This window comes from Myodes glareolus, chromosome 17 (genome assembly GCF_982192425.1).
Source record: "Myodes glareolus chromosome 17, mMyoGla1.1, whole genome shotgun sequence".
Taxonomy (NCBI): Eukaryota; Metazoa; Chordata; class Mammalia; order Rodentia; family Cricetidae; genus Myodes; species Myodes glareolus.
In genome coordinates, this window is record NC_142042.1 from 61,327,990 (window position 1) to 61,354,138 (window position 26,149).

The following is a 26,149-nucleotide window of genomic DNA, read 5'->3' on the forward strand; positions in this document are numbered from 1 at the left end:
TTTCAGGGCCCCTGGAAACCCGAAGGCCCTGCAACCCAGCAAAGTTCAGCGCGGGGCGCCGAGGACTCGCAGTCCCTGCGGTCCTGAGTGAGGGCCCGCGGAAGCTCCCCGCCCTCCTGGGGTCTCTGAGATCTCTCTTACAACATCCCTAAATGGTGTTCCCTTTGTTCATTCATTCAACAACCATGTGATCAATTTCAGCCCCCCTTCTCTCTTCGGAAAACCTACTCACTTTCAGCTCTAACACCGGGCACTCGTCACTGCCTAAAAAATGACCACCGGGAGTCGGGAAGTCCACGACCTAGCAAATACAAATTGCCGTCCCACGAAGCGGCTTCAAATTTGTCTGGATGCTTTAGAAGCCAGGTCTCCCTATGTAATCCAGCCGGGCTATTCGGAAACTTGCTACCGGAAAGGACTTGTCTCGAACCTACGACCCCGCCACCTCGGCCTTCCCAGTGACATGCACGCCGGTCTCTGGAAAGGGTGCTCGGCAAACAGCACAGCCACGCTCCATGCGTGTCCCAGACAGCTGTACACCGCGACGCGCCAAGCCCTCCCCACGCAGAACCAGAAGCCAGTACAGCGCCTGTCAGAGGGAACAGAATGCCTTCCAGCCCACGCCCGACGTGGGTCCTAAATGGCCCGGTCCAGTGGACGCCGAGTCTGGGTCGGCTACTCCGCGGAGGAACTACAATTCCCAGTACCGGAGCTACCCGGACTCCCGGAAGCCAATACTTGGCCGACCGGAAGCAGCTGAGACCCAGCCAACAGGCCTGAGGTTAATTCAGCCAGGGAAAGGGGCGGGAAGGGCTGTGGGGCGCCTGTCAATTCGCCACTATGAACGTGGTTTTTGCAGTGAAGCAGTATATTTCCAAAATGATAGAGGACAGCGGTCCCGGCATGAAGGTACTTCTCATGGATAAAGAAACGGTGAGTTCGCTTTTGCTCCGCGTTTGTGAAGGAAGCCGCCCTCCCACAGAATTGCTGGTCCCGGTGCACTGCAGGTTTTAGCGTTTCCTTAATGACGACGGTCAGTTCTGTCTGGACGGCCCTGGGAAAGTTGTATATAAAGCTTTCATAGCGGCGTGCAGTGTAACCGGCACTGACCGGTGCCGAGAGATTTCTTGTACCTGAAGGAGTGTCTGCCAAGAAGTTGTTAATGGTCACAAGGAACACTTGCAAGACTTTAGGGTGACCCTGGCAACGTTGTTTTTAAAAGTAAATTGTTGGGGCTCGAACTGGAATGACAGATTATTTGTTGGCCCCAACTTAAAGGGGCGGGGGGGGGCTTTTAAAGGGATGGAGGAAATCCTCTTTAGAGTCTCTGAGTTGTTCGTGTTCAGAGGCTTTCGTTCCAACACATCACTACCTGTTTTGGATATTCAGTAGTCTTCTGTGTGTTAGCATTTAAATTACCTAGCCAAGTGCTAATGGAAAAAAAGCTTAACTATCGACGCATGAATATTTTAGTCTGGACTAGTGTAATCTTGGCTCATTCTTTTTCTTTACAGACCGGTATAGTGAGTATGGTCTACACACAGTCAGAGATTCTTCAGAAGGAAGTATACCTCTTTGAACGAATTGATTCTCAAAATCGAGAGGTCATGAAACACCTAAAAGCAATCTGTTTTCTTCGACCTACCAAGGTACTCCACAAACTGAGCTGCCGTCTCCGCAGGCAAAGGCAGACTACTGATCTGAAAGCATTAAGAAGGCAAAATAAATCTGTGTTATCATCATTTGTGGCATCATAATTATCCTGTTTGTCAGAGTTGTGGCCTTTCTTCCTCTCCTTTCCATGCCTCACTTCACCCCGACAGCCAGTTTCTCCTTCAAGATATTTTTTAGATTGATAGCTATCCCCATAGCCACTAGCTCTGGGACGCTAGATCACGTGACACTGGACTGACATCTATATCTGGCACTGAACGCCGCTATCACTCTCTCATACAGCCCCAACTGCCTTGAACCTTCATCATCTTAATCCCGTCGTCTCTGCTTAGGACCGAGTATGTATTTACCATAAAAACAAGGGGAAGTTACCCAGTGACTCCTCTCCCAGCTCAGTTTTACTCTACAATTAAATCCAGTGGCCCAACAGGAAAAGGCCCTCCTCCCACCAGTTTGGTCTCTCTTTACATACTTAGCTTCCTGTGCTCAAGTCTGGTCCTGCAAGCCAAGTGAACCGTTTTATCTTCCTCTACATGTTTATTCCTGAGCCCTTTCTCAGCTTTTGCCCATCGTCTTACAGATCTGGCTTCTGTGCTTTCTTTCTACTAAAAACATAGAGTGGGGGTGGGGTGGGGTTGCATGTGCTGCAGGCTGCGTGTGGGGGTCAGAGAACATCTTGCAGGACTCAGTTGTCTCCTTCCCTGTGATGTCCCAGGACTCAGACTCAGGTTGTCGGCCTCGGTGGCAGATGTCTTTACCACCTCATCTTTCTGCCCCCCCCCCCCAGAACTTTCCTATGTCTTGTTTTTTAAGATTTTCTCTTTTCATCTTTGTTTTGAAACAGGGCCTCACCATGGAGCCCTAGCTGACCTGGAACTCATGCTGAAAGCCAGGCTGGCCTCAAATTGGTGACAATCCTCCTGCCTCTGCCACCCAAGTGCTAGGATCATGCCTGCCACCGTGCTTGGCTTTACTTGTCTCATATTCATGTTCGTCAACTCCAATGTGCTTTTGTCAGGCTTGTATATTGTGTACTTTCCAGAATGGCAGCCTGATTATGTCATCCAGCTTGAAATCCGGGTTGACTTCTCAATGTTCTTGTGGTAAAAACAGAGTCCTTCCTTGTTGGCTGCAGAGTCCAGCGTGGTCTAGTTCCTATCGCTTTTTGATCTCTCTGCCACTCCGCACCTTAGCTATACTACCCTTCAGTCCAGTTATATGCTGGTGTCTCATCATGCCACACGGCCTTCGCACCCATTCCTCCCTCTGCCTCAAACTTTCATGACCTTACTGAGCAGGTCAGACATCCCTCTTACAAGCAACACCGCCTACCTGTCTGTCACTAGTTATGGTTGAAGGTGCCTGTTTTCAGGCAGGGCTTTCACTATGCAGTCCTGGCTGGCTGAAATTTTCAGTAATCCCCAACTACCCATGCTCTGCCTCCTGAGTTCTGGGATTACAGACATGATTCTTGCTTGGCAAAGCTACATGGGTTTTGTGATTAATACCTAGCTTACCTACCATAATAAGCTCCGTGGTAGCAGAACTTTTATCTGGTTGTCCATCCTATTATGTTCCCATGATGCCTGCTTCTTAAAAAAAATCTTAAAAGATGTTTAAGAAATAGTTGCTAAATTAATGTAGTTTTTTCATATTTGTTACTTTCAGACATGAAATTTTGGTCATTAAGAGTGGTCTTAGAGTTGATGTAGTCTGTCATCTCCTGACATAAAATGAGGAGACCTCTTTTATAGCCATATACACTCTCAAACTCTCTTGGTTTCACGTTGTCTACCTTTTTACCTGGCCCTATAAAGCAGTAATGTTAGATTTAAATTGCTTGTTAGAAACAGTTTGTCTTTTAGATTATAGGATGAGCTTGGCATGGTAGCACATGTCTGTTATTCCAGCACTTGGGAGATAGAGGCAAGAGGATATGAAGTTCAAAGTCATCCTTAGCTGCATAGTAAGTTTGAGGCCTGCTTGGGTTCCATGAGATTCTGTCTCAAACAATAACAAAAGCAAAAGGAGTTGGAGATATGGCTCAGCAATCAGGAGCACTTGCTGCACAGTCTAGAGAACCAAGGTTTAGATCCCAGCACCCACATAACTAGCTAGGCATCCCCATATGCCTTTTACTCAGGTCCAAGGCAGTTAGTGGAAGCCAGAAGATCGCTGGGACTTGCTGGCTTCCATCTAAGCCAAGAAATGGGAGCCTTAGGCTCAGGGAGAGACCCTGCCTCAAATGAATGTCAGGAAGTGATAGAGGAGGACACTCACACTCTTTTCTATCCTCCCAGCATGTGCACACCCACAGACACATTGCACATTCACTCTCTCAATAAATAAATCTCTTGATAACACAATAGAAATGTTATAAAGATAACATTTTCTGTAGTTTAAATGACAATGTAAAAACTGTTTTTCCCCGTTAAGTCGGCATTGTATCCTTCTGTTTGGTTGTTTGCTTGCATTCAGACAGGGTCTGGCTGTGTCATCCAGGCTGACTTTAAACCCACATCCTCTTGGTTTATGCTTTCTGAGTGCTGGGATTTGTGTGCAGCACCAGCCCCAGTTGCAGTGAGCATTTCTTAGGACTATTTGTTTGTTTTTGTTTTTGTTTTTCGAGACAGGGTTTCTCTGTGTAACTTTAGAGCCTGTCCTGGAACTAGCTCTTGTAGACCAGGCTGGCCTCGAACTCACAGATATCTGCCTGCCTCTGCCTCCTGAGTGCTGGGATTAAAGGCGTGCACCACCCACCACCTGGCTAGAACTATTTTTTTTTAACACTAATGGCACAAGTTAAACAAAATTTTTAATTGTTTAAAGGATATTAACAGTGACACAATCAAGCAGCAGGGACTTTTGTTACCACAATTTTTAGTTTTAAGGCCTGATTTTAATTTGAAATTTAACCATATATTCTGTATCAAAAACAGACCAAGTGTTCATTAGAATCATCTGTGATTAGAATTCCCATGTTTGACTTTATAGAAGAAACTGGAAGGGGAGATGGCTCATTGCGTAGGAGTGTGTACTGCTCAGAGGACTCAGCACCTATGTCAGGCAGCTCACAACCACCTGTGTAGTCTGATGCATCGTCCTCCATGAACAAGGGTGTGTGCGTTCACACACAAACACACACACACATAAAATTTAAAAATAAGTCTTAAAAGGACTGAATTTTTTTATTCTAATGTAGTTATAGAAGGAGTCAGGTTGATACTCACAAATACTTCATAAATATTGTAGTTATGAACTCTTAGACCTCAATAAATTAAAAACCAAAGTGAATATAATTAAGTTATTTTTTTTTGTTTTGAAAGAACTGCATACATTTTGGTGTTCTAAGTAAGAAGCTTGATCAAATGAATACAATTTATTGATAAGCAGCTTGAGGCAGATTTGCAGTTAGCAATTTTATGCTTTATTTCATGTGTCCTTTAGTTTTACCTTAATTTAGCCAAGATAATCCAGATAATGGATATTTAGCACATATGTATATTTAATTGTATCTAAGATTCTGATGTATTTAATATCTTTCTTTTTATTTGCAGCCTTCATTACCCAATAGATGTGCAATCTTGATCTTGGCTTACTCTTAGACTCCAAGTAATTCAATCAATGAATTGTGATACTTACTAGTTTTTTAATTTACATTTATGAAAGCCAGAGAACAATCTGCAGAAGCCAGTTCTCCACTCCCACTGTGTGGTTGCCTGGGATTCAACTCAGATCATTAGACTTGGAAGCAAGTGCTCTTACCACTGAGCCATCTTGCCAGCCCTTATTACTTTTTACTGAAACAGCTCTGCTCATACTTCATTTGTTCATTGTTTTCTAGGAGAATGTGGATTATCTGATTCAGGAGCTCCGAAGACCCAAATACAGTATTTATTTTATTTGTAAGTATGTTAGCTCACTTTTTTAGTCATGTGTGTATGTCCCAGCTAGACTAGGCTGTTGAGTAGCTTGTATCATAAAGCTCACTGAATACATCACTTAAAAGCTTGTGTATTCAAAGTGTTAAGAATATTGTAGGGACTGGACAAATGGCTCCGTGGTTAAGAACATTGGTTGTTGTTGAGAAAACCAGGGTTGAACTCCCAGCACCCACAGAGTAGCTCACAAGCATCTACTCCAGTTTCAGGAGATCTCACACCTTCTCGCCTCCACAGACACTACATACACATGGTGGACAGACGTACATGCTGGTAAATATATATATATATATATATATATATATATATGGTATGTATATATATATATAATAAAGAAATGATTTACCTTTAAAATTAGGTAGTGGCCATCATTCTCTTTCTGAAACCAAAATAACAGTTTTCACTCATCAATGCTTAGCTTTAAGGCTGATTTATAAGCCAAGAGTTGTAAGTAGCCAAATTGCGTGCTTTTCCTTCATCAAAGTGTTTACTTACTCTCGTGATTCACCTGTGAATTGAGATATAGAAACTAGTTTATTTGGGGAAAGGATGTGTGTGAGTTTATTAGATAATGAGGAATGTGTCTGTATACCGGATGAGCTCATCCCACTTGTCTTTGCTTTTTATGTGATGCAGTTATCTCTTGTGTGTCCACATGGGGTAGTGCATAGGGACACTCTGAACAGGTTCTCTTGTGTGTCCACATGGGGTCGTGCATAGGGACACTCTGAACAGGTTCTCTTGTGTGTCCACATGGAGTCGTGCATAGGGACACTCTGAACAGGTTCATGCCTACTCAAAGTTTATTTGGATTTTTCTTCCATTTGGCTATGGAAGTTACAGTTCGTCTCCTCTAGGTGTCAGCATTGCTCTTTGTAGACTTAGGAAAGTCTGGCCCTGGTTCCAAAACCAGCTACAAGCTTAGCACCTAGAGTAGGGCTCTTAGGCAAGGCCTGTAAGACCAGCACTCAGGAGCAGAGGCAGACAGATCATGACCACCCTGGTCTAGGCCAGCCAAAGCTACATAGAAGGACCGTGTTTAAAAAATAAAATAGAAGGAAGGAAGGAAAAAGAAAAGAAGGGAGGGAGAGAGAGAGAAAAGAAAGGAAGGAAGGAAGAAAGAAAACACAAGAGGTTTTTTAAGCTTTGGTAATGTAGACCATTGTCTAAGTCTTAGATTTGCATTTTAGTACATCTTAGACTCTAGGATATACAAATTTCTTTTACTATATATTACTATTTAATTATGCCAAAAATTAGCTGGGTAGTAGTGATGTACCTTCAATCCCAACACTGAGGAGACGGAGGCAGAGGCAGGCAGATCTCTGAGTTCAAGGACAGCCTAGTCTACAGAGTGAGTTCCAGGATAGCCACGGCTACACAAAGAAACCCTGTCTCAAATAATAATAATGCCAAAAATTAACTTTAAATGATATTTTAGATTTTATAAAGAGCTGTCTCATGCTTTATTTCACTTGATCCTTTACACCATCCAACAGGTAAAAATATTTTTAATAGTTTCTCATCCTACGTTTTGTTTATTAATAGTCATAGTTTTTATTTTTTAAATTAAACTATGTAAAAATAAGATTCACATGTCTGATGGTTTGTCCCCACCTCAAACAAACAAACTCATGTTGAAATTTAATCCTGCTATGAGATATTGAGATGAGACTGTAAGAGGTAATTAATCTGTTCGTATGATTGGTGGATTAATGTCCTGAGAGAGTCACTTCTCTCCACTGCCAGGAAGAAGGTCCTCACTACATGCAACCTTTAAAGCTTGAACTAGAACTTGGAGCCATGATGACAGTGATATTGTGCAATTAGCACAGAAAACAAACTAAAGCGATACATAGTTATAAAAACCACAGAACTCCGGAATGCTTTTACCTAGTCTCCCCTAATGCAGCATTCAACATGACAGTAACACAGTACCACAACCAGGATATTCACTGGGACACAGGCAGCAGAGCCTTTGATCCGTCACCACGGGGGTCCCTTTTATTGCCTTTTGTTGACCACATCCACTTGTAGCCCAGCAGCTGCTGCTCTCTTCTTTCCATAACATTTGTTATCCTACGAGTCTTCTGTGAGTAGAACAGTACACCGCTTTGGAGGCTGGCTCTTCTTGAGCATAATTCTCAGGTGGCTGTAGATAGGAGTTAATTTCTCTTTACTGCTGAGTAGGGTTCCACTATCTGTTCATTAACTACTCACCACCAAGGGGCACCTGGGCTGTTCCCGTGTGTCTGCTTGGTATTGTGGCTGTTATAAACCTCTGAACAGGTGTCCAGGCAAACATAGCCTTCATTTATTTAGTGTGAATGACAATTAGTAGCCCAAGTGCTGGGCCACATGATAGTAGTGTGGTTACTGTTTTTCTGAGTGACCATACCATTTCACGTCCACACTAACAATGAAAGGGTAGCTCAGCATCTCTGCATGCTTGCAGTCATTTGGTGGTGCTGATGCCCACTTTAGCCAGTGTGATAGGTGTCTGCCCCTACCCAGCAGGATGTTGGTGGTGCTGATGCCCACGTTAGCCAGTGTGATAGGTGTCTACCTCCACCCAGCAGCATGGTCCTGGAAGCCTCAGAGCAGTGAGGAGACGAAGAAAGAATGTACACAAAGACATGTAGAGAAAAGATGGGTCAGATGGGCCACGTGCACGCTGATGAAGCAGTACCAGCTATGCAGCAACCCAGAACCTCAGGAGTTTATTATGGACAGGGAGGAGTGACAGCCCTGTAGTTTAGTTTCCTAGGAGGTCTCTGTAGAGAAAACAGCCTCGGGCTGTAAACATCTGGAGGAGTACGCTGCAGATGCTAGTCTTTAGTACACACTGACAACATGCTTTTTTTTTGTTGTTTGTTTTCTTTTCTTTTTTAAAGGCAAGGTGTTTCTTTGTATAACAACTCTGGCTGTCCTAGAACTCACTCTGTAGATCAGGCTGGCCTCAAGCTCACAAAGATTGACCTGTCTCTGCCTCCTGAATGCTAAGATTAAAAGCATATGCCACCACTGCCCAGCGAACACTGCCAACATTCTAACTCCTACCCGAGGAAGGTTTTGCTATCCTCTGAGCCACAAGGCAAGGCTTTGCTAATTTCCATGGGTCTGAGGCATTGCTTCTTGATGTGGCCATGCCCATGTATAGTCATTTTAGTTAAGTCAAATCACAAGCTACAGCCTCAGTTCTAGATATGTATATATAATTTATATGTTGCCCCTGCCTTCTATATTTAAGTCAATATATAATAGAAGCATTCATTTTCTGAGTTTCTTTGCTAAAAAATGGAATGGGGTCATGTAGCCTCAATTCCTACACACAGTGTCCCTGCATAGCAAAGGATAATAAGTCTAGTACTTAGGAAGATTGTTTGTTTTGAGCTGTAAATCTTTAAAGCGGAATAAAAGTTACATTAGTACTAAATTGTATAAAGTATAAACTTGAAATTAGGGTATGGCAATCAATTTTGAAATTTTATTTGGTTAAAGTAAACTAAAATAAATTAGTATTTAGTAATTTTATTCAATACAGGCTTTTAGCACAATTTAAGTTAACACTAAACTGGCTTTCTGTTCATTTCATTTTTAATAATTTTAGGTCTATAAGTCTCTTATTTAACAGGCACCTTTTATTTAAAAAATATTTCAAAAACTTTATGGAAAATGTCAAATGCATTCAAGTAAAATAGTATGATAAATGCCAGTGTCCCAGCCACACCCAGTCTTGTCTGAACTGTGCTCCCATCTTCTGCCCACCAATAGTTTTTAACAAATCTATGCTGTCATATACATTTTATCCATTAATATTTCAGTTTGAATCTTTCATAGAGATAGATTCATCTAGTAAAAATGAAAACTAACTCCTATTTCATGAACTCAAATCAGTGGTCAGATTTCAAATTCTCTCATTTCTCTCTTTCCCTCTTTTTTTTTTCTTTGTTTGAGTCAGGATCAAAATAAGATCCACATATTAAACCTTACTGGTCAGTATGTTGATTCTCCTGATTTTCTCTAGGTCCTCTTCTTCTTCCATGTAGCTGTTTTACTGAGGAAGCAGTTATGTTTCCTACAGGCTGGAGCTTCCTAATTTCATCACTGTTGGGTAGTTCTACTACTCTTTCAAGTTAAAGTTCATATTATACAAGTTATCCATGTGTATCTGTAAGTGGATAAAGTTCATGTTATACAAGTTATCCATGTGTATCTGTAAGTGGATAAAGAACTTGATATGGATTAAGTTTGGTAAGAATACTAAAAGGTGGTGCTGTATGGTTTCTCTGGTCATTTCTCCTAGTGATATTGTTAGTGAGATCAATGTTTATCATCTATGGGATATATAAAGAAGTATTCTATCATTCACATTCCATGGGGTTTTTAGATGAAATGTTCCTATAAAAAATTCCCTCGTCTCTTATTTGATACAATTTACATGTAAAGTAGGATAAAGGTTTACTCCTTCCCTGCATTTGCCACTGAAGGTAACAATCTGAGCTGCAGCATCCTCTGATACCAACAATGATGATCTTTTTAAAAATCTATTTAACTTTATTTTATGTGCATTTGTGTGAAGGTGTCAGATCCCTAGAACTGGAGTTACAGACAGTTGTAAACTGCCATATGGGTGCTAGGAATTGAACCTGGGTTTTCTGAATGTAGTGATATTTCATTTTCATTTTAATAAATAAAGCTTGTCTGAAGATCAGAGAGTAAAACAGCCACACTGGTCAGCCTTTCAGACCAGGCAGTGGTGGCACACAGCTTTAATCCCAAGAGCTACACTAGGTTGCCAAAGAATGCAGTCAGTAGTAGTGCACGCCTTCAGTCCCAGCATTAGGGAGGAATATAAAATGGGAGGCGACAGCACTCAGTCTCGGTCTCGTTCTGAGACTCCTGGAGGCAGAATCACCATTTCGAACTGAAGTAGAGGTAAGAGTCAGTGGCTGGCTGTTTTGCTTTTCTGACCTTCAGGTTGAACCCCAATATCTGTCTCTGTATTTTTATTAATCGTACCACACCTGGAAGAGCAGCTCGTGCTTTAACCACGATCCATCTCACCAGTCCCGATGGGCTTTTTTTAAGTATTCATTTTTGGGTTTAAACATTGTTGTGCTCCTCATTCCAGCCTGAAGGTGTGTGACTTTGACATGTGCCACAGTGTGTGCTGAGCTTCACTGATTTGTGAGGCCTTACCTGGGGCCTGTATAAGTCTAATTGCAGCAAAACTTCACTGATGCCATTTGGGTCAACTGCGGTGCGTCTGTTTCAGATTTCAGTAACGTGATCAGCAAGAGTGATGTGAAGTCATTAGCTGAAGCCGATGAGCAGGAAGTTGTGGCTGAAGTTCAGGTAAAGGTGTGGGTCCTGGAACCTCCCATGTATTGACCCCGTTAAACTATTTCAGTCTAAAACTAAGGAAGTGCTATCTGATCAGACAAAATAAATGTGCACATACTAGATAGACTAATATTTACAAAATTTGAAGGAGGTATTAAATTGCCTAGAAATAGAATGAATGGGATCAGTGGGAAGGAGTAGAGTGGGCTGATGAATTGGGGGGACATTTTCACAGTTGGGGGACAGAGTCAAGTATGCTCTTTATTAGTTTATCATAGTTTATGAACCTTACTTTAAAAACCTTCATCAGTAAGATTATGCCTAATTGGGAGAGAATAGAAATCAAAGGCTGTGAGTGAGATTTCTTAACATTCTCTTTGAGAGGCTCATACTCTGGAAGCTAACAAACAGACTTTGTCACTAGGCTAAAACTTGGAAACTCCTAAGTATTTACTTTGTATGCTACGTAATATATAACATTAGCATGTATAATGTTATTTTTCCTTCTTTAATAGTTCAGTGTTATAGAATACATCTATCATAAATAATTTGAATATATTTATCACCTACATGAAAAGTACTATCTTCACAGGCAACAAACTGTTTTGAATTTTTCAAAAAGATATTCTAAGTGGTAAAACATATAAAAAGAATAACCTATTTTAAGTCATATCCTCCCACACAAGAATACACTGGGCATATAATGTGGTGTATTCCATAGCAATGTTTTGGTTTATTTTATTTACTAATTAAAATTTACATTGGTGTGTATATTTTAACTTTTTTTTTAAAGGTTTATTTTTATTTATTGTGTATAACGTATTCTGCCTACATGCAGGCCTGCAGGCCAGAAGGGGGCACCAGATCCCATTACAGATGGTTGTGAGCCACCATGTGGTTGCTGGGAATTGAACTCAGGACCTTTAGATGAGCAGGCAGTACTCTTAACCACTGAGCCATCTCTCCAGCCCTATACTTTAACTTTTTAAAAGATTTATCATTGCTGGTATTTATAGTTAGTTCAATTCCCCCATACCTACTGCTATTCAATTATTATTTGAACATCTTGTACCTCTTCACCCTGTATGTTCCCATTTGGTTACAAAACTTGATTCAGCTGGATTCCATAGCACTGGGTACAGCCGGAGTCCATAGCACTGGGTACAGCCGGAGTCCATAGCACTGGGTACAGCTGGAGTCCATGGATTAACTGATTTTGATGCTTTTTATTTGCAGGAATTTTATGGTGATTACATTGCTGTGAATCCACATTTGTTTTCCCTCAATATTTTGGGTTGCTGTCAGGTATGAAAGGCAAGGATTTTCAAAATAAGTTAATCAAGTCGAAATTAATTCATCAAGTAACTGGAGTTAGAGAAAATTAAGGCATTTTCTTTTAATATGTTTTTAACAAAAAGGGCCGAAATTGGGATCCAGCCCAGCTGTCGAGAACAACTCAAGGACTGACAGCTCTCCTTTTATCGCTGAAGAAGTGCCCCATGATTCGCTATCAGCTTTCATCGGAGGCTGCAAAAAGACTTGGAGAATGCGTTAAGGTGTTGTACTCTGTTCCTGGCCTAAAACTTCAAGGCTAGTCGTTTCCCTAGAAATATCTGAAGTGCTGGATGTGGTGGTGCATCCCTTGGCAGGTCTTGTCTCTGTGAGTTCAAGGTCAGCCTGGTCTACACATTAAGTTCCATACCAGGCAAGACCCTATCTCAAAAAGGAAAAAAAAGAAAAAAAGAATGAAAGACAAAATGAGAGAAAGAAAGTGAACAAAGAATATCTTCTTTGTTAGTTTTATTGGCAAAGAAGAATGGCTATAGAATTCAAAACAATAAGAAAGGAACAAATTAGCAGTAAGACCCTTAGATTTAACCTAAGAAACATTCGCAGCTGTTTAACTTCAGGGGCCCAGTTAAACCACTTTAAAGTAGGCTTTCAAGTCCTGGGTTTTTTTTTGTTTTGTTTTTTTTAACTAGTGTGCTACAAAACTTTATGAAACCTTTGAGTCCTTTTATGGAAGGCCCATGAGGGTGGAGAACCTTCTACTGTTTTTTTATTCATTTCCTATTTTGTCATCTCTACTTAGAGCTACCGGGTTAACCAAGCTATTTTTCTCTTTTCTCTTCAGCAAGTGATAAGTAAAGAATATGAGCTCTTTGAATTCCGGCGGACAGAGGTTCCTCCGCTGCTTCTCATTCTAGATCGCTGTGATGATGCCATCACCCCACTGCTCAACCAGGTGCAGAGCCCTTTGTTAGCGTAAAGGAGGAGGATTTGCAGCAGTAAAACACGGCAGTGGCGTCCGTTCTGTTCGCCTCCTTGTTCTCAGCTGTTCTTGATTCTGCCTTATGTTTTCTGGGGTTTTGGTGTCCTGCTTTTCCGTCCCTATCATTCATGCTGGTTTCTGCCTCTTTCCTCTCTGTCCTTTCTGCCGCTGCCTCACTCTCATCCAGGCAACTTCTGAACTCTGGACTCTGCTTCCCAGGGTCTCCTTTTCCAACCTTGCTGCCCGTGTGCCGGTGTGATCCCATCTCTTGCCCTAACAGTGAGACAAGCATTTATATAAGTCCTTTTTATTTCTCTTCGATCTATATTCTACAAAACCAAGGCTGTTAATGGCAGCTCTCAAGTTAAATTACAGCTCCTGACCTGAAAATCCTTGCTGTTTCCCAGTGTCCTATTGGGCTAAAAACACACTCCTGATTTTGACACCCAAGCACTGTCAGGATGTGTATCAAACTTCACCTAAAGCCTCCAGCTCTCTTACACAGAGGCGCAACATGATTTCTTGCCATTGTGTTTTTAAAGTGACTCTGTCTAAGTGCCGGGACATTGGGATACCTTCTCTTTCCTGCTTGCCCTGTAAAACACTTCTCCCTTGAAACTTCTCAGAAGCCAGAGCGCAGCTTCTCAAAGACTGCTTCAGCCAGGCAGTTTGCTTTCTCCCCAAGCTGTGTAGTGTTGTCTCTGGTCTCATGCTGCGCTTGCTGAGCTGCACCGTTGGCTGTTTTGACACTGTCTTAGACAGTGCACTCCTAAGGCAGCCTGTGTCCACTAATGTTTATTCTTCTGCAAGTTAAGCAGTTCCTTGTATGTAGTTAGGTCTGTGAGTGGCAATTTGGGATATAGAGAGAGAGGAGTCATCCCCTTCTCAGTTTCTTCTCAGCACAGAGTGACGTCAACGCTAGGGTAGTCCACGGTGGAAAGGAGCGCCTCTGTAGTGTAAGGTAACATCTGGCCAGGAAAGGCAGAAAGGGAAGGGAGGGAGGAGGGGAGAGAGAGAAAAATGACTCAGTGGCTAAGAGTACATACTGCTCTTGCAGAAGATTTGAGTTCTGTTCTCAGCCCACACACTGGGCAGCTCACAGCCACATTTAATTCCTGCTCCAAAGGAATCCAGTGCCCTACCTGGTCTTTAAAACAGGCAATGTACTCATGCCCAAACCCACACTCAAACTTACATAATTAAAAAATAAAAAGTAAGTTTTTTAAAAACAGTAGAAGAGTAATTATCTATAATTTATATCCCATAGAAAAACAGGCCTTCACTAAGAACCTGTTATGTGGCATGTAGTAAACTAAGTATTATCTGTAAGGGTTAAAAGATAGAGTCTCAAAAAATAAAAAAAATAATTTAAAAAAAAAAGATAGAGTCTCCTGTCCTCAAACCTGTATCTTAAGAAGAGAGGAGAAAAGAGATTTTACACATAGAGTGAGCTCTGTGGTAGCCACCACCACGACGTTCACTGTATTCTATCACTGTAAATCCTAACGGGAACTGGCTTTCTCAGGATCCTCTCAGGAAAGGTGTGTGTTTGTTGTTGTTTCTTTTAATTTGTTCTGGAGGTTTAAAAAAAAAAACCCTCCTTTGCTTTATTTCTCTTTTCTTTTCTTCTCTGTGTGTGGCTGTTTTGCCCATGTTTGTGTCTGTGCATCACCTGTCTGTCTCTTGCCCATGGAGGCAAGAGAGGACATTGGATCCCCTAGAACTGGAGTTAACAGACAGTTGTGAGTTGCCATATGGGTGCTGGGAAATTAACCCAGGTCTTCTGGAAGAGTGACCAGTTCTCTTAACCACTGAGCCATCTTACAGGCTCTTTGACAAATCTTTTAGGCCATAAAACACCTTTTGGGGTAGAGCAATATCTCAGAATTAAGAACACAGGTTGCTAGGGAGGGGAGCAGAGAAAAATGTAGAGCTCAATAATAATGATGATAATAATAATAATAAAACAAAGAGCACAGGTTGCTCTTCCAGAGAATACAAGTTCATTTCTCAACACCCATTTGGGCAGCTCACAACTGCCTGCAATTCTAGACCCATAGGATCTGATACCCATTTTTGGCTTCCAAAGGCATCCATACACATACACACACAAATAAACAAATTTTAAAGTACTTTATTACATCTTAAATGTTTTCTTTAAAAAAAAAATATGTGTGGGTGCTTTGTGCAAGTGTATGTCTGTGCAATACAAGTGTCCCTGGTGCCCATGGAGGCCAGAAAAGGTTGTTGAATCCCTGGCACTGGAGTTACAGACAACTGTGAGCTGCCACGTGGGTACTAGTAATTGAACCTGTGTCCTTAGAACAGCCAGTGTTCTTAACCACTAGCCATCTCTCCAACTCCTTAAATTACTTCTTAATAAACTTAGTTATAAATGTACATATAAACATTTCTAGCATTTGGATTCTAGATAGTCAATTGTTGAAATATACTTAGCTTTTAAAAATCCACTCTCCATAAATAGTGAGAAGGCAGATTTATGGCATTTTACCTTTCTGGTTTTTAACCAAACAGATTTACATTTTTGAAGGCTAGAACTCAATCCTTCTTCACAATTCATACTTAGTTAAAACATAAGATAAAATGGATTCTGAGACAAGTGTCTGATTATGCCAATGTTTTGATTAACTCGCAAGTTTTTTTTCTGGTAATATTAGTGTTCCCGGGATAAATATAGCACCACTCAGATCTGCAAGAACACACTTCTCAGGCAGCAGAAAGCCACAGAAGCGTGCAGGAAGTGGTACGGCTTTTAACTGCAGTACCAATATAGCCCTATCTGTGAAGCCAAAAATATACTCTTAATTCACAACCAAAAAGCTAATGATAGCTATAATTGTTTTATTTCTATCAGGAATATTAATCTTGTTGCATTTTCTCTAATGTGTAAAAGTAAAAGCATTTTGACTTTTTTTGAGTGTTTAAGCAATTAAAATGACAATCTTAATACTTATAGAGAACAAGGTAGTAATAAAAATATGAACTAAATAGAGAAACTGGTGTGAAACAGTCAAATTATTAAAAATATTATCACTCTTTGTTTTCCTAAACACTGGTATTTTCATGTTTTGTCATTTGCCAATTCTTTTTGACATACTTCTTTAGTGGACATACCAGGCCATGGTCCACGAACTCCTGGGCATAAACAACAACCGGATTGATCTTTCCAGAGTGCCAGGAATCAGCAAAGACTTAAGAGAGGTGGTCCTGTCTGCTGAAAATGACGAATTCTATGCGAATGTAGGTGACTTTACTCTCTCAGTTGTTTTTACGTAAAGTGTCAGTACTGACGCATGAGGGTTTGTGGGAAAGGGTGACAGACTTCTTGCAGTCAGGCTGTATCTCAGCACGGCAAGACTGGGTTCTGGCCTTGGCAGTTACTGACTTCCCTCCCTTCTGGTAGCTCTTTGTGAGAATAATAATAGTATTCATCACTAGTGTCCTGGCTAATATCCAGACTTGGTAACTAAAATGGAATTTGTCCTTCAAGTCGGTGTTCAGAATTCTTTTCACTTCTTTTATGACGTCTGAAAATTGGCTAGTTTTGAACTTTCTTCTGACTTCCTTTTTCACAGAACATGTACCTGAACTTTGCAGAGATTGGTAGCAATATAAAGAATCTCATGGAAGACTTCCAGAAGAAGAAACCAAAAGAACAGCAAAAGCTAGAATCCATAGCAGATATGAAGGTAAGTCACTCACACAGATGACTTACATGTGAGTCTTTAGAACTATTTACGTCGGCAACATTTTTGGACTATTCCAGGTCTAATTTCTACTTTGATTCTTGTTTGCTTGTGAGTTTTATAGGATGGATTGTGGTATTTGAGACTGTCTAGCCATGCTCCATAGCTCAGGCTAGCTTCAAGCTTGGGAGGTCCTGCCGTCACCTCCCAAGTGTTGGAATTCCAGATGTGGGCTATCGTGCCCAGCTTGTTGTTAGTGTTGTTCTGTTTTGTTGGTGATGTGCACTTATTCCTATAGACCACACTGTGGCCACGTGGCCCTGCCTGGAGCCCGTGGCAGTACTCACGTCTCACCTCCAAGTGCTGTAGTTACGGGCACTGCTCATCACACCCAGCAAGTCATCTTGTTCAGTTTGAGACATTTTCTACAAGTTTCTCTTTAATAATAGCATGATGACACATCCATCATAAGTCATGTATTTCTTTCCATTCGTCATCGTGTCTGGCCTCTATAAAGACCCTTAGGATACATATACCAGCTTTTCTCTTCTTAAGAATAATAAATGCCATATGGTTGAGAATCATGGGTACCTTACCCTGAGCAGGAAAGGAACCCCAGCTTTTTACAATCTTTTCTTTACAAACGCCTGTTCTTATTTGGAATGTAATAGCATTTCCCATTAATGCTTCTCCCGTGACAGGCCTTTGTTGAGAACTATCCACAGTTCAAGAAGATGTCTGGGACTGTGTCAAAGCACGTGACGGTGGTCGGAGAACTGTCTCGGTTGGTCAGCGAACGGAACCTGCTGGAGGTTTCTGAGGTTGAGCAAGAACTGGCCTGTCAGAATGACCACTCTAGTGCTCTCCAGGTCAGTGTGTGAGCGGTGTGCCAGGCAGAAAAAGCTGCAAAGGCGAGTAACCCTTCTTCGCCAACATGGAACTTGGCTTACCACAGAGTTATGAACACATTTAAGGTGGTATAAGCCAGGTGTGGTAGCCACCAGCTATAATCCCAGCACTTGGGAACTGAGACAGGAGGATTACAAGTTTAAGGCCTGAACATGAAACTTAGTAAGACCCTGCCTCAAAACAAATTTTAAAAAAGATGAATATGTAGCCTTTTGTTCAATTCGCAGTACCACTGAAAAGGAATTAGTTACTAAAGATTGCTTTTCATTTCACAAACATGATAACATGAGTGAGGATGTAGAGGAATAAAGGTAAAAAGACGCCATCCTTCTCCTCAGTGCCTCACACTATAAGAAGAAAGAAAGCAGTTTTAAAGAATTGTGAGCTACAGAGATGGCTCAGAAAGTAAAGCGCTTAATGCTCAAGCATGAGGCTCTGAATTCAGATCACCAATGTAATCCCTGCTCTAGGACACAGAGAAATAGGCAGATCGTGGGGGTTTGATGACCAGCCAGTCTAGCCAGTTGGTGGCCTTGGGTCCAGTGAAAGACCTGTGGAGAGCAATCAAGGAAAGACATCCAGCCTCAGCCTCAGGCTCCTACATGCAGGTACATCTATGTGTACACACACCTGAACATGTGGACATACTTACACTAACCAGTACATACATACACATAAAAGTGATAAGGAACTGTAATCTCATGTAGTAAATATATAACCAAGGCCTTCACAAAAGCACATGTAGATACAGAGGAGGAACATCTGTTTTCCTCAGTGGTGATCTTTCAGGTTCTTGTTGAGGAAGATGTGGAAACTAGTCCTGGACAGATAGGTGAGGTGGAGCACACACCACGCAGAGGGAAAAGAGCAACACACTGAATGGGAAGAAACAGGCATGGAGCTGTGAAAACATGGGCACAGTACTGTGCAGCTCGTGGAGTACAAGCTGAAGGATGGTCTTTAGATAAACTGGAAAGATAGTTTGAGGGCAAGGGCTACAGCTCAATGGTAGAGGGCTTGCCTGGCATGCTCAAGGTCCTAGGTTCAATCCCTTATAACACACACACACACACACGCATGCACGCATGCACGCACGCACGCAAGAAAGACAGACAGACACAAAGACAAAAGAGAAGGATCAGTTTGTGGTATCCAAAGGAGGTTGTGATTCAGTTTGTGTGTGTGTGTGTGTATGTGTGTGTGTGTGTGTGTGTGTGTTTGTTTTGTTTTTGGGTGTTTTGTTTTGTTTGAGACAGGGTTTCTCTGTAGTTTTGGAAACTGTCCTGGAACTCACTCTGTAGACCAGGCTGGCCTCGAACTCACAGAGATCTGCCTGTCTCTGCTTCCTAAGTGCTGGAATTAAAGGCTTGCCTCGCCATCGCCCGTCTGAGCTTCAATTTTAAAATGATGGGAGTCACCAGAGGATTTTAAAAGAAAAATTATACAATCAGACAATAACCTTAAGAAATCTATAATCTGGGGGCTGGAGAGATAGCTCAGAGGTTAAGAGTACTGCCTGCTCTTCCCGAGATCCTGCGTTCAAGTCCCAGCAACCACATGGTGGCTCACAGCCATCTGGTGCCCTCTTCTGGCCAACAAGCATACAGACAGACAGAACACTATATACATAATAAATAAATAAATCTTTAAATTTAAAAAAAAAAGAAATCTATAATCTGGTTGAGTAGACAAAACTAAAACATAAGAAAAAAATACATAATGTTTGAGGATATTGCTTAAGTCAAAACTGTGATTCTGACCATAAATAGACAGGTTATTAGGAAGCTTTTCTTAGAGAAGAAATGTTGAGATGGACTGTGAGGAATGACTAGAATTGGGAGGAGGATTTCAGTCAGGAATAACAACAAAGCAAAGTTGCATTGGCATGCAGAAAGTAATAAACAGTTTGGCCTATTAGGTGTGGAAGAGAAATAGGAGAAAAATTGAGTTAGTAAGCAGGAACCAACTTTAGAAGTGTATAAGAGTCTGCTTGCTGAGATAGGCAGAGAGCTGATGTGGGCCTTAAATGAAAGTCAGCAGGACAAAAGCAGGGCTGTAGAAAACTGAGTCAACTCAGGATGCAGGAGAGGGGGAAAGAGGCTTGTAGACTTGCGGGGGCAGTAATAAATTATAAGGGGCAAGCCCAGCGGGAGTCATGGAGAAGAGAGGAAGCAGTCAGTGATAGGTTCAAATAAAGCAGGACGAGCAGATAGTGGTAACTCCAGGTTCCCAAGAAATGCTGAAATCATTATGTCAGAATGACAGGGGACAAAATGACTCATCTGTATTTGATTCCATTGGAAAAAGATAATTTAGCAATAAGTCCTTTGAGAGGTCATAATTTCTGAGCCACTTCCAACAATCACATTTCCTCAGTAACAGGGCCCCATGTTCTAAAACTTACCTTCTCCTCCTGTACTGAATTAAATAAAACCAGCCAGGTGCATTGGACGTAGCACAGGCTTTGGGGCCATACTGACCGAGCTTTTGGTGATAGGATATTGACCAAATATCTTTGGGAAAATGACCCTCCCCCATGCTAGGAATAGCAATTTCAGGTTTCTATGTTGCAATGAGGATTCAGTGTAATATATAGGATGCTTTATGACATTGGTGTCCTTAACCAAAACAGTTTTACACACAATAGAATTGAATGGTAGCGGTACATATGGGTGCCCCAGCCCACCAGTCTTTACTGGCATCCACAGGTCTTGCCTTTAAGTTTTAAATGTTTATCAAGAGTTTCTGAAGACACTTTAAAAATCGTAAAGATGCTGTTTGCTTGTAGTTATGTGACATGCTTCTTCGTTGCTCTTTTTATATTGTCCATGACCCATAAATCTTCACGAAGAGCTCGGCTCTTGAGACTGACATTATATCTCAGTTCTTAAGCATATGTAAGTACAAGGTGACGAAGGTTATAGTAAAACCCGAGTCTGCAGCAGTTTTATGTACACCTTTTTCTAGGCCGTGTGTGCTTCTCTGTCTATTACGTTTGAGACAGGATCTCACTGTATAACCATGACTGGCCTGAAACTCACTCTATAGGCTAAGCTGGCCTGGAACTCACAGAGATCTACTTGGTCCTGCCTCTCACATGCTGGGTGTATCTTTTTTCTGATTCAAGTGGTACCATACTCTATAGAGGCCTGCATATTGTCATATTGTTTTCTCACTTAACCGTGTATCTCAGAGACTGTTTCAGATGAGAACCTTCAGTCTTATGTATTTTAGATTTTATTTTCTCAAAGATATGCTTATCCTTTGACAAGTTCATGTATGTATATAAATGTATTTTGGTTTCTTCCTTACCCTCTCATCCTTCTCCTGCCTTCACTGAACCCCTTCTTCTTCCCAACAAGTCATCTACTACTTTCATGTCTTTTGTGTGTGTGTGTGTGTGAGCTGCTGAATTTAATTAGTGTTCTTTCATAAACATGGCTAGTGAGTTCTTTATTAGGGCTTAGGCAACTTACCAATAGCTACACAACTGAAGAAAATGACTCCCTACCCCAACCCCATAAAACCTCACGAGGTCCCCTCTATCCATGATGACATGCTCAAGGACTGGCTCCATCTTGTGTAGGTCTTGTGAAGGTAAGCATGGCTGCTGGGAGCGTGAGTAAAGCCTCACTATGTCCAAAAGGCCGTGTTTCATGTCACTCCTCCCTGTTCTGCTGTCCTCCCATTCTCTCTTGATTTTTTCACTCATGTGTGTGTCTGTGATGATGTGTTGTGAGTGCATGAGCCACTGTATGTGTGTGGAAGTCAGAGGACAACTTGAGGGACTTGGTTCTTTCCTACTTTTTTGTGGTTCCTTGGAATCAAACTTAGCTCACCAGGCTTATACAGCAAGTACCTACCTGCTAAGTCACCTTGCCACCCCCTAACCCCTGCGTTTCCACTTTCCACCCCTTCTTCTGCAGTGCCCTCTGGAGGAGGTGATAGAGATGTCTTCTGTAGACGTGAGCACCAACAGAGGCTTTGCTCTTAGTACTCTGGCCAGTTATGAGTCTTTGCACGAACCACCTCGGGGCTCACTCTAAGTCACTGTGTGGTATCTTTTGCAGAGGTGTAAAATAAATTTTTAACTTAGCCAACTTACTTTAAATAGCCTCACCAATATAGTTTATAGCTATTTTGTTACCCTATTAAAAGTATTCCTGGGGATTTCAATGAACTTAGTTTTCTGCCCCTTTCTAAATAAAAAAAAAAACTTTATTCCTAACTAAATTTAAATTTCCTCATGTTTCTTTAGTAGTCTTCATGAAGATAGACCCAAAATTAATCACGTCGATGTCTAGTGTTTTTATCCACATTTCTCTACCATAGGGAAACCAGCTAGAAAGAGTTATTGCAATCCTTCGCATGAAGCTTTTGTTTTGTACTTTTTAAAGGGAAAAGATAATATATACTTTAAAAATATGAACTCTAGCCTATTGCTCATGGTATAATCCCAGCACTCAAGAGTATGAAGTAGAAGGATTGCTATGAGTTTGAGGCCACACCAGCCTGAGCCTTGTCTCAAAAATAAACAAACAAGGAACGGTTCTATTTATGATCTTATCACTGTTTGGGACTTATATTCTTAAGGTTTCTTGTGGGGTGTTAGAGTTGTACAGGGCCAGGCCTTTAATCCAGCACTTGGGAGGCCTTTAATCCAACACTTGGGCAGGCAGATCTTAGTGAGTTCAAGGCCAGTCTGGTCTACAGAGCAAGTTCCAGGACGGCCAGAACTGTTACACAGAAAAGCCCTGTCTCAGCAAAAGAAAAAAAATAGAGTTGTACAGGCAGCAGTAGTTGGGCTCTCTTGACCACAGACGATTTCTGTGCAAAATGATTTAAATAGTCCATAAAGGGAACTTTTGTTTGATAGTGAGTGGATGCCAGGGGCCCAACTCCAGATAACTTGACCTTAAATAGTAACATCATGAAGTAATGAATTGAGGTTTTTGAATAGAGATGGGGTTTGCTTTATTGAATAGAAAGTATATGATGGATAGAAAAAGTGCTCATACATCCCATGGGAGTTTGATCTAGAAGAACTTTATTAGAAATGAAATGTGGTGTGCGACCACTGAAGCACGTGCATGTCCACAGAAGGGAGTACATTCCACCATTTCCCAGGACTCTCTCTGTCCCCAGCACTTTACTTTACTAGGGAGAGTCGCTTGATCACAGCAGCTTGCTGAGCCGTCTGCTGTCCCATCTCGCTGTCCTCATCTGTTGCTTAGTTGTTATTGGCCCACTGTTCTCACAGTGGGGGTGGGAGGATCCTAAAGACTGAACTAAAACTGGATAAAAGGGAGATTCTCATTAGCCACTGAGTTCATCTGTAATTTGCACAATAATTTAGATGTTTTTTATGTCATAAAAAATGTGCTGCAATACTGCTTAATCACAGTTCTGATAAGAGAAAACAGAGAAGTATGGTGATAGTCAACCTTCAACAACAGAAGATTCTCTAGACATCAGAAAAGAACTGTTTCACTTGAGGTTTTGAAGGGCCTGTTAGCTCCTTTTTGAAACTTGACCACCAAAGACAGAGTGTTTGCTTTGCTTTACTGGTCTCTGGATTATGCCTATGGAAGACCAGAGCACAAACAGTTTTTGCTTTCTTTCATTTGTTTTTTACCAGCTCATCCTTATTTAATTACTCAGGGGGCAGAGGGGTGGGGCGATCAGAGAACAATTTGTGGGAGTTGGTTCTGTCTTCTACCTTGTGGAAGGGTAATCTGACAGATCAAATTTAGATCATCAGACCTGGAGACACGCATCTAAGGGATCAAACTTAGATCATCAGACCTGGAGGCACGCATCTAAGGGATCAAACTTAGATCATCAGACCTGGAGGCACGCATCTAAGGGATCAAACTTAGATCATCAGACCTGGAGGCATGCATCTAAGGGATCAAACTTAGATCATCAGACCTGGAGGCACACATCTTTATTCACTGAGCCACCTCACTGCTACAATCCTAACTTTTGTTTTTTCAGAGTCTCATTGAGTAGACCAGGCTGACCTTGAATTTACAGAGATCTTCCTGCCTCTGCCTCCCCAATCCTGACTTCTTAAGTAGACAAAAGTTTGCTGGTTTGTTCATCATCCAGCCATTGTTATATGGTAGTGCCCTTTTTTTTCTCTTTATAGTGGTGAGACTTATGAGAATCTTAAGAATAATCAAACATCCATCATAAAAATCAGTTATGTTCCCAACAGATAGATACACCATGTACAGACACCCTGTCTTCTCTTCTTTGGTTAGTATCCTGAAATCCTCATATTACTTTTGCCCCATTAGTCAAGTAGACATGCCAAGTAACCTCAAGGGCAGTAATTCAAAAAGAAGTCCAAAGATAACATGGAATCAAGCAAACAAAAATACCCTACTTTTCCAAGGACTGCATAGCTAAAAGAGAAGCAAGAACTTAGCTTGTACCTATACATTTCTTTTCATAAGGAGGGTCTGAACCAAGATTCTAAAGGGACAACAGAGTCCAGCCAGGAAGTCTACTGCCGGTGTAAAGTCTTAAGGAAGATAGTGACAAGATTCAGGACACAGAAGAGATCATTAGAAAGGACGTGGACAGGAGGTCACGAAGCCATCACTGCAGATAGTCTATTTCCACACTAGTGTTCATGTGTAGTTACATGGGCACCTCAGATCTGCTTAAAGAACAATGATGGCATCTCTGGAAATTGGATAGATTAGCCGTGAAAGGAAAATGGCATCAAGGGAGGGTGCTCAGACACTGTCTGAAGAGGCCACAGCAGCAACCCAGTGAGAGTTCACACTGCTTTAAATTTGCCAGGCTGGTTGTGAAGCAGGGGAGGGCTTACATATATGTACATATCTGATTAATTTTGCCCTAAAATGTCTTTACATTATGATAGGAAATACTGGGATGTTTTAACAGATATCCCCAGTGGGCTGTATTCTGTGGAAAAGTTACCACAAAAAAAAAAAAAAAGAGAGGGGCTGGAGAGATGGCTCAGTGGTTAAGAGCACTGGCTGCTCTTCCAGAAGTCCTGAGTTCAATTCCCAGCAACCGCATGGTGGCTCACAACCATCTGTAATGAGATCTGGCACCCTCTTCTGGTGTGCGGGCATACATGGAGGCAGAATGTTGTATACGTAATAAATAAAATCTTTAAAAAAAAAAAGAGAATAAAGAAATTCTTAAGAATGTAGTGTTTAAGTGACGTTTTCTCCCTTTTAGATCCCCTAATGATTATGACAGACATTATCTGGGGAAGCAGCAGGGGTCCCTCTCAGAACTCTCTCATCGAGAGCATCCCCTGTGTACTTCTGGTCTCTGTGCCTGTGTCTAGAAGAATTCTTGCATATTGGACATGGCTGCTGAGAGGTAGTGAAGAGAGCATATTCTCGGGGCTCAAGCTTTCTTCAGAATGTAATAAGGTCTTAAAAGCATGCTAAGCTGTGGTAGCTATTGTGACCCCAGAATCAGCGTCTTTTAGTCTTGTCACTCTGTCACGTCTTCCTCTGATCTTCACGTTCCTACTAACCGTGACTCTGAGCCCAGCCTCACGCTCACTGCAGCCCTATTGCTGCCTCTTTTATGAAGGCTTCCCTGACTCCTCAGCAGCCAGAGCACTTCCTCATCTTCTGTCCCTACTCCCCCACCCACTTACAGTGATTTTCCAACTGTTGGGTTTTGCTGATGCTGGTGAAATGCTTTTATAGCACTACACATTGCTCCCAAGAAGCTCACATTCTACAAAACCATGTACTAGATATAGATAAAAGTTATGGGGGAAGGACTATAAGCTGATCATTTAAAGTCTAACTTTAAAAAAATCAGAAAACTATCTAACTTTGTAATTGGAACACTAATAATAACAGCCCTAGCCAGATGTGGTAGCTCACCTGGAATCCCAGCACTTGAAGGCATACACATGAGAAACCCCACAAGTCCACACAGCAAGTGCCAGGTCAACCTGGATGACAGAGTGAGACCCTGTCACAAAAAGTCAAAATACTAAATAAAGTAATACCGCCACAGTTAACTCATCTGCCCTTGCACATGGAGTAAAAACCAGCCCATCCCCTTATTCTTGGGTTAACGTTTTCTTTAGGCTCTAAAGCCCTAAAACTGTTTGCTTTTTGTAGAGATTAATTTTGTCAAAAGTGAAGATACCCCCTAAGGCTGTCTTCCTCAGTCATTTGGGATTTTATTTTGTTTTGTTTTTATTCGATTGCAATGAAATATCTTCGCATCCTTGTTTGCCTTTGCCCTTTCCCCAGATCCTTAACATGGTGGGAAGTGTGGCAGCTCCT

The 26,149-nt window shown here is 41.7% G+C and overlaps 1 protein-coding gene across 1 annotated transcript in view; it reads left to right on the top strand.

Moving 5' to 3' along the window:
- The first annotated feature begins 742 nt into the window (after positions 1 to 742).
- Positions 743 to 26,149, top strand: part of Vps45 (vacuolar protein sorting 45 homolog) — a 65,312-nt gene continuing 39,905 nt past the window's right edge. Inside the window, exons 1-10 of the mRNA XM_048427876.3 lie at positions 743 to 933; positions 1,515 to 1,649; positions 5,519 to 5,579; positions 10,894 to 10,973; positions 12,198 to 12,266; positions 12,380 to 12,517; positions 13,096 to 13,206; positions 16,360 to 16,494; positions 16,830 to 16,943; positions 17,642 to 17,809. Of these exons, the coding sequence (XP_048283833.2) occupies positions 841 to 933; positions 1,515 to 1,649; positions 5,519 to 5,579; positions 10,894 to 10,973; positions 12,198 to 12,266; positions 12,380 to 12,517; positions 13,096 to 13,206; positions 16,360 to 16,494; positions 16,830 to 16,943; positions 17,642 to 17,809 (1,104 nt within the window). The 5' untranslated portion in view covers positions 743 to 840. The remainder of the gene's footprint in view (positions 934 to 1,514; positions 1,650 to 5,518; positions 5,580 to 10,893; positions 10,974 to 12,197; positions 12,267 to 12,379; positions 12,518 to 13,095; positions 13,207 to 16,359; positions 16,495 to 16,829; positions 16,944 to 17,641; positions 17,810 to 26,149) is intronic.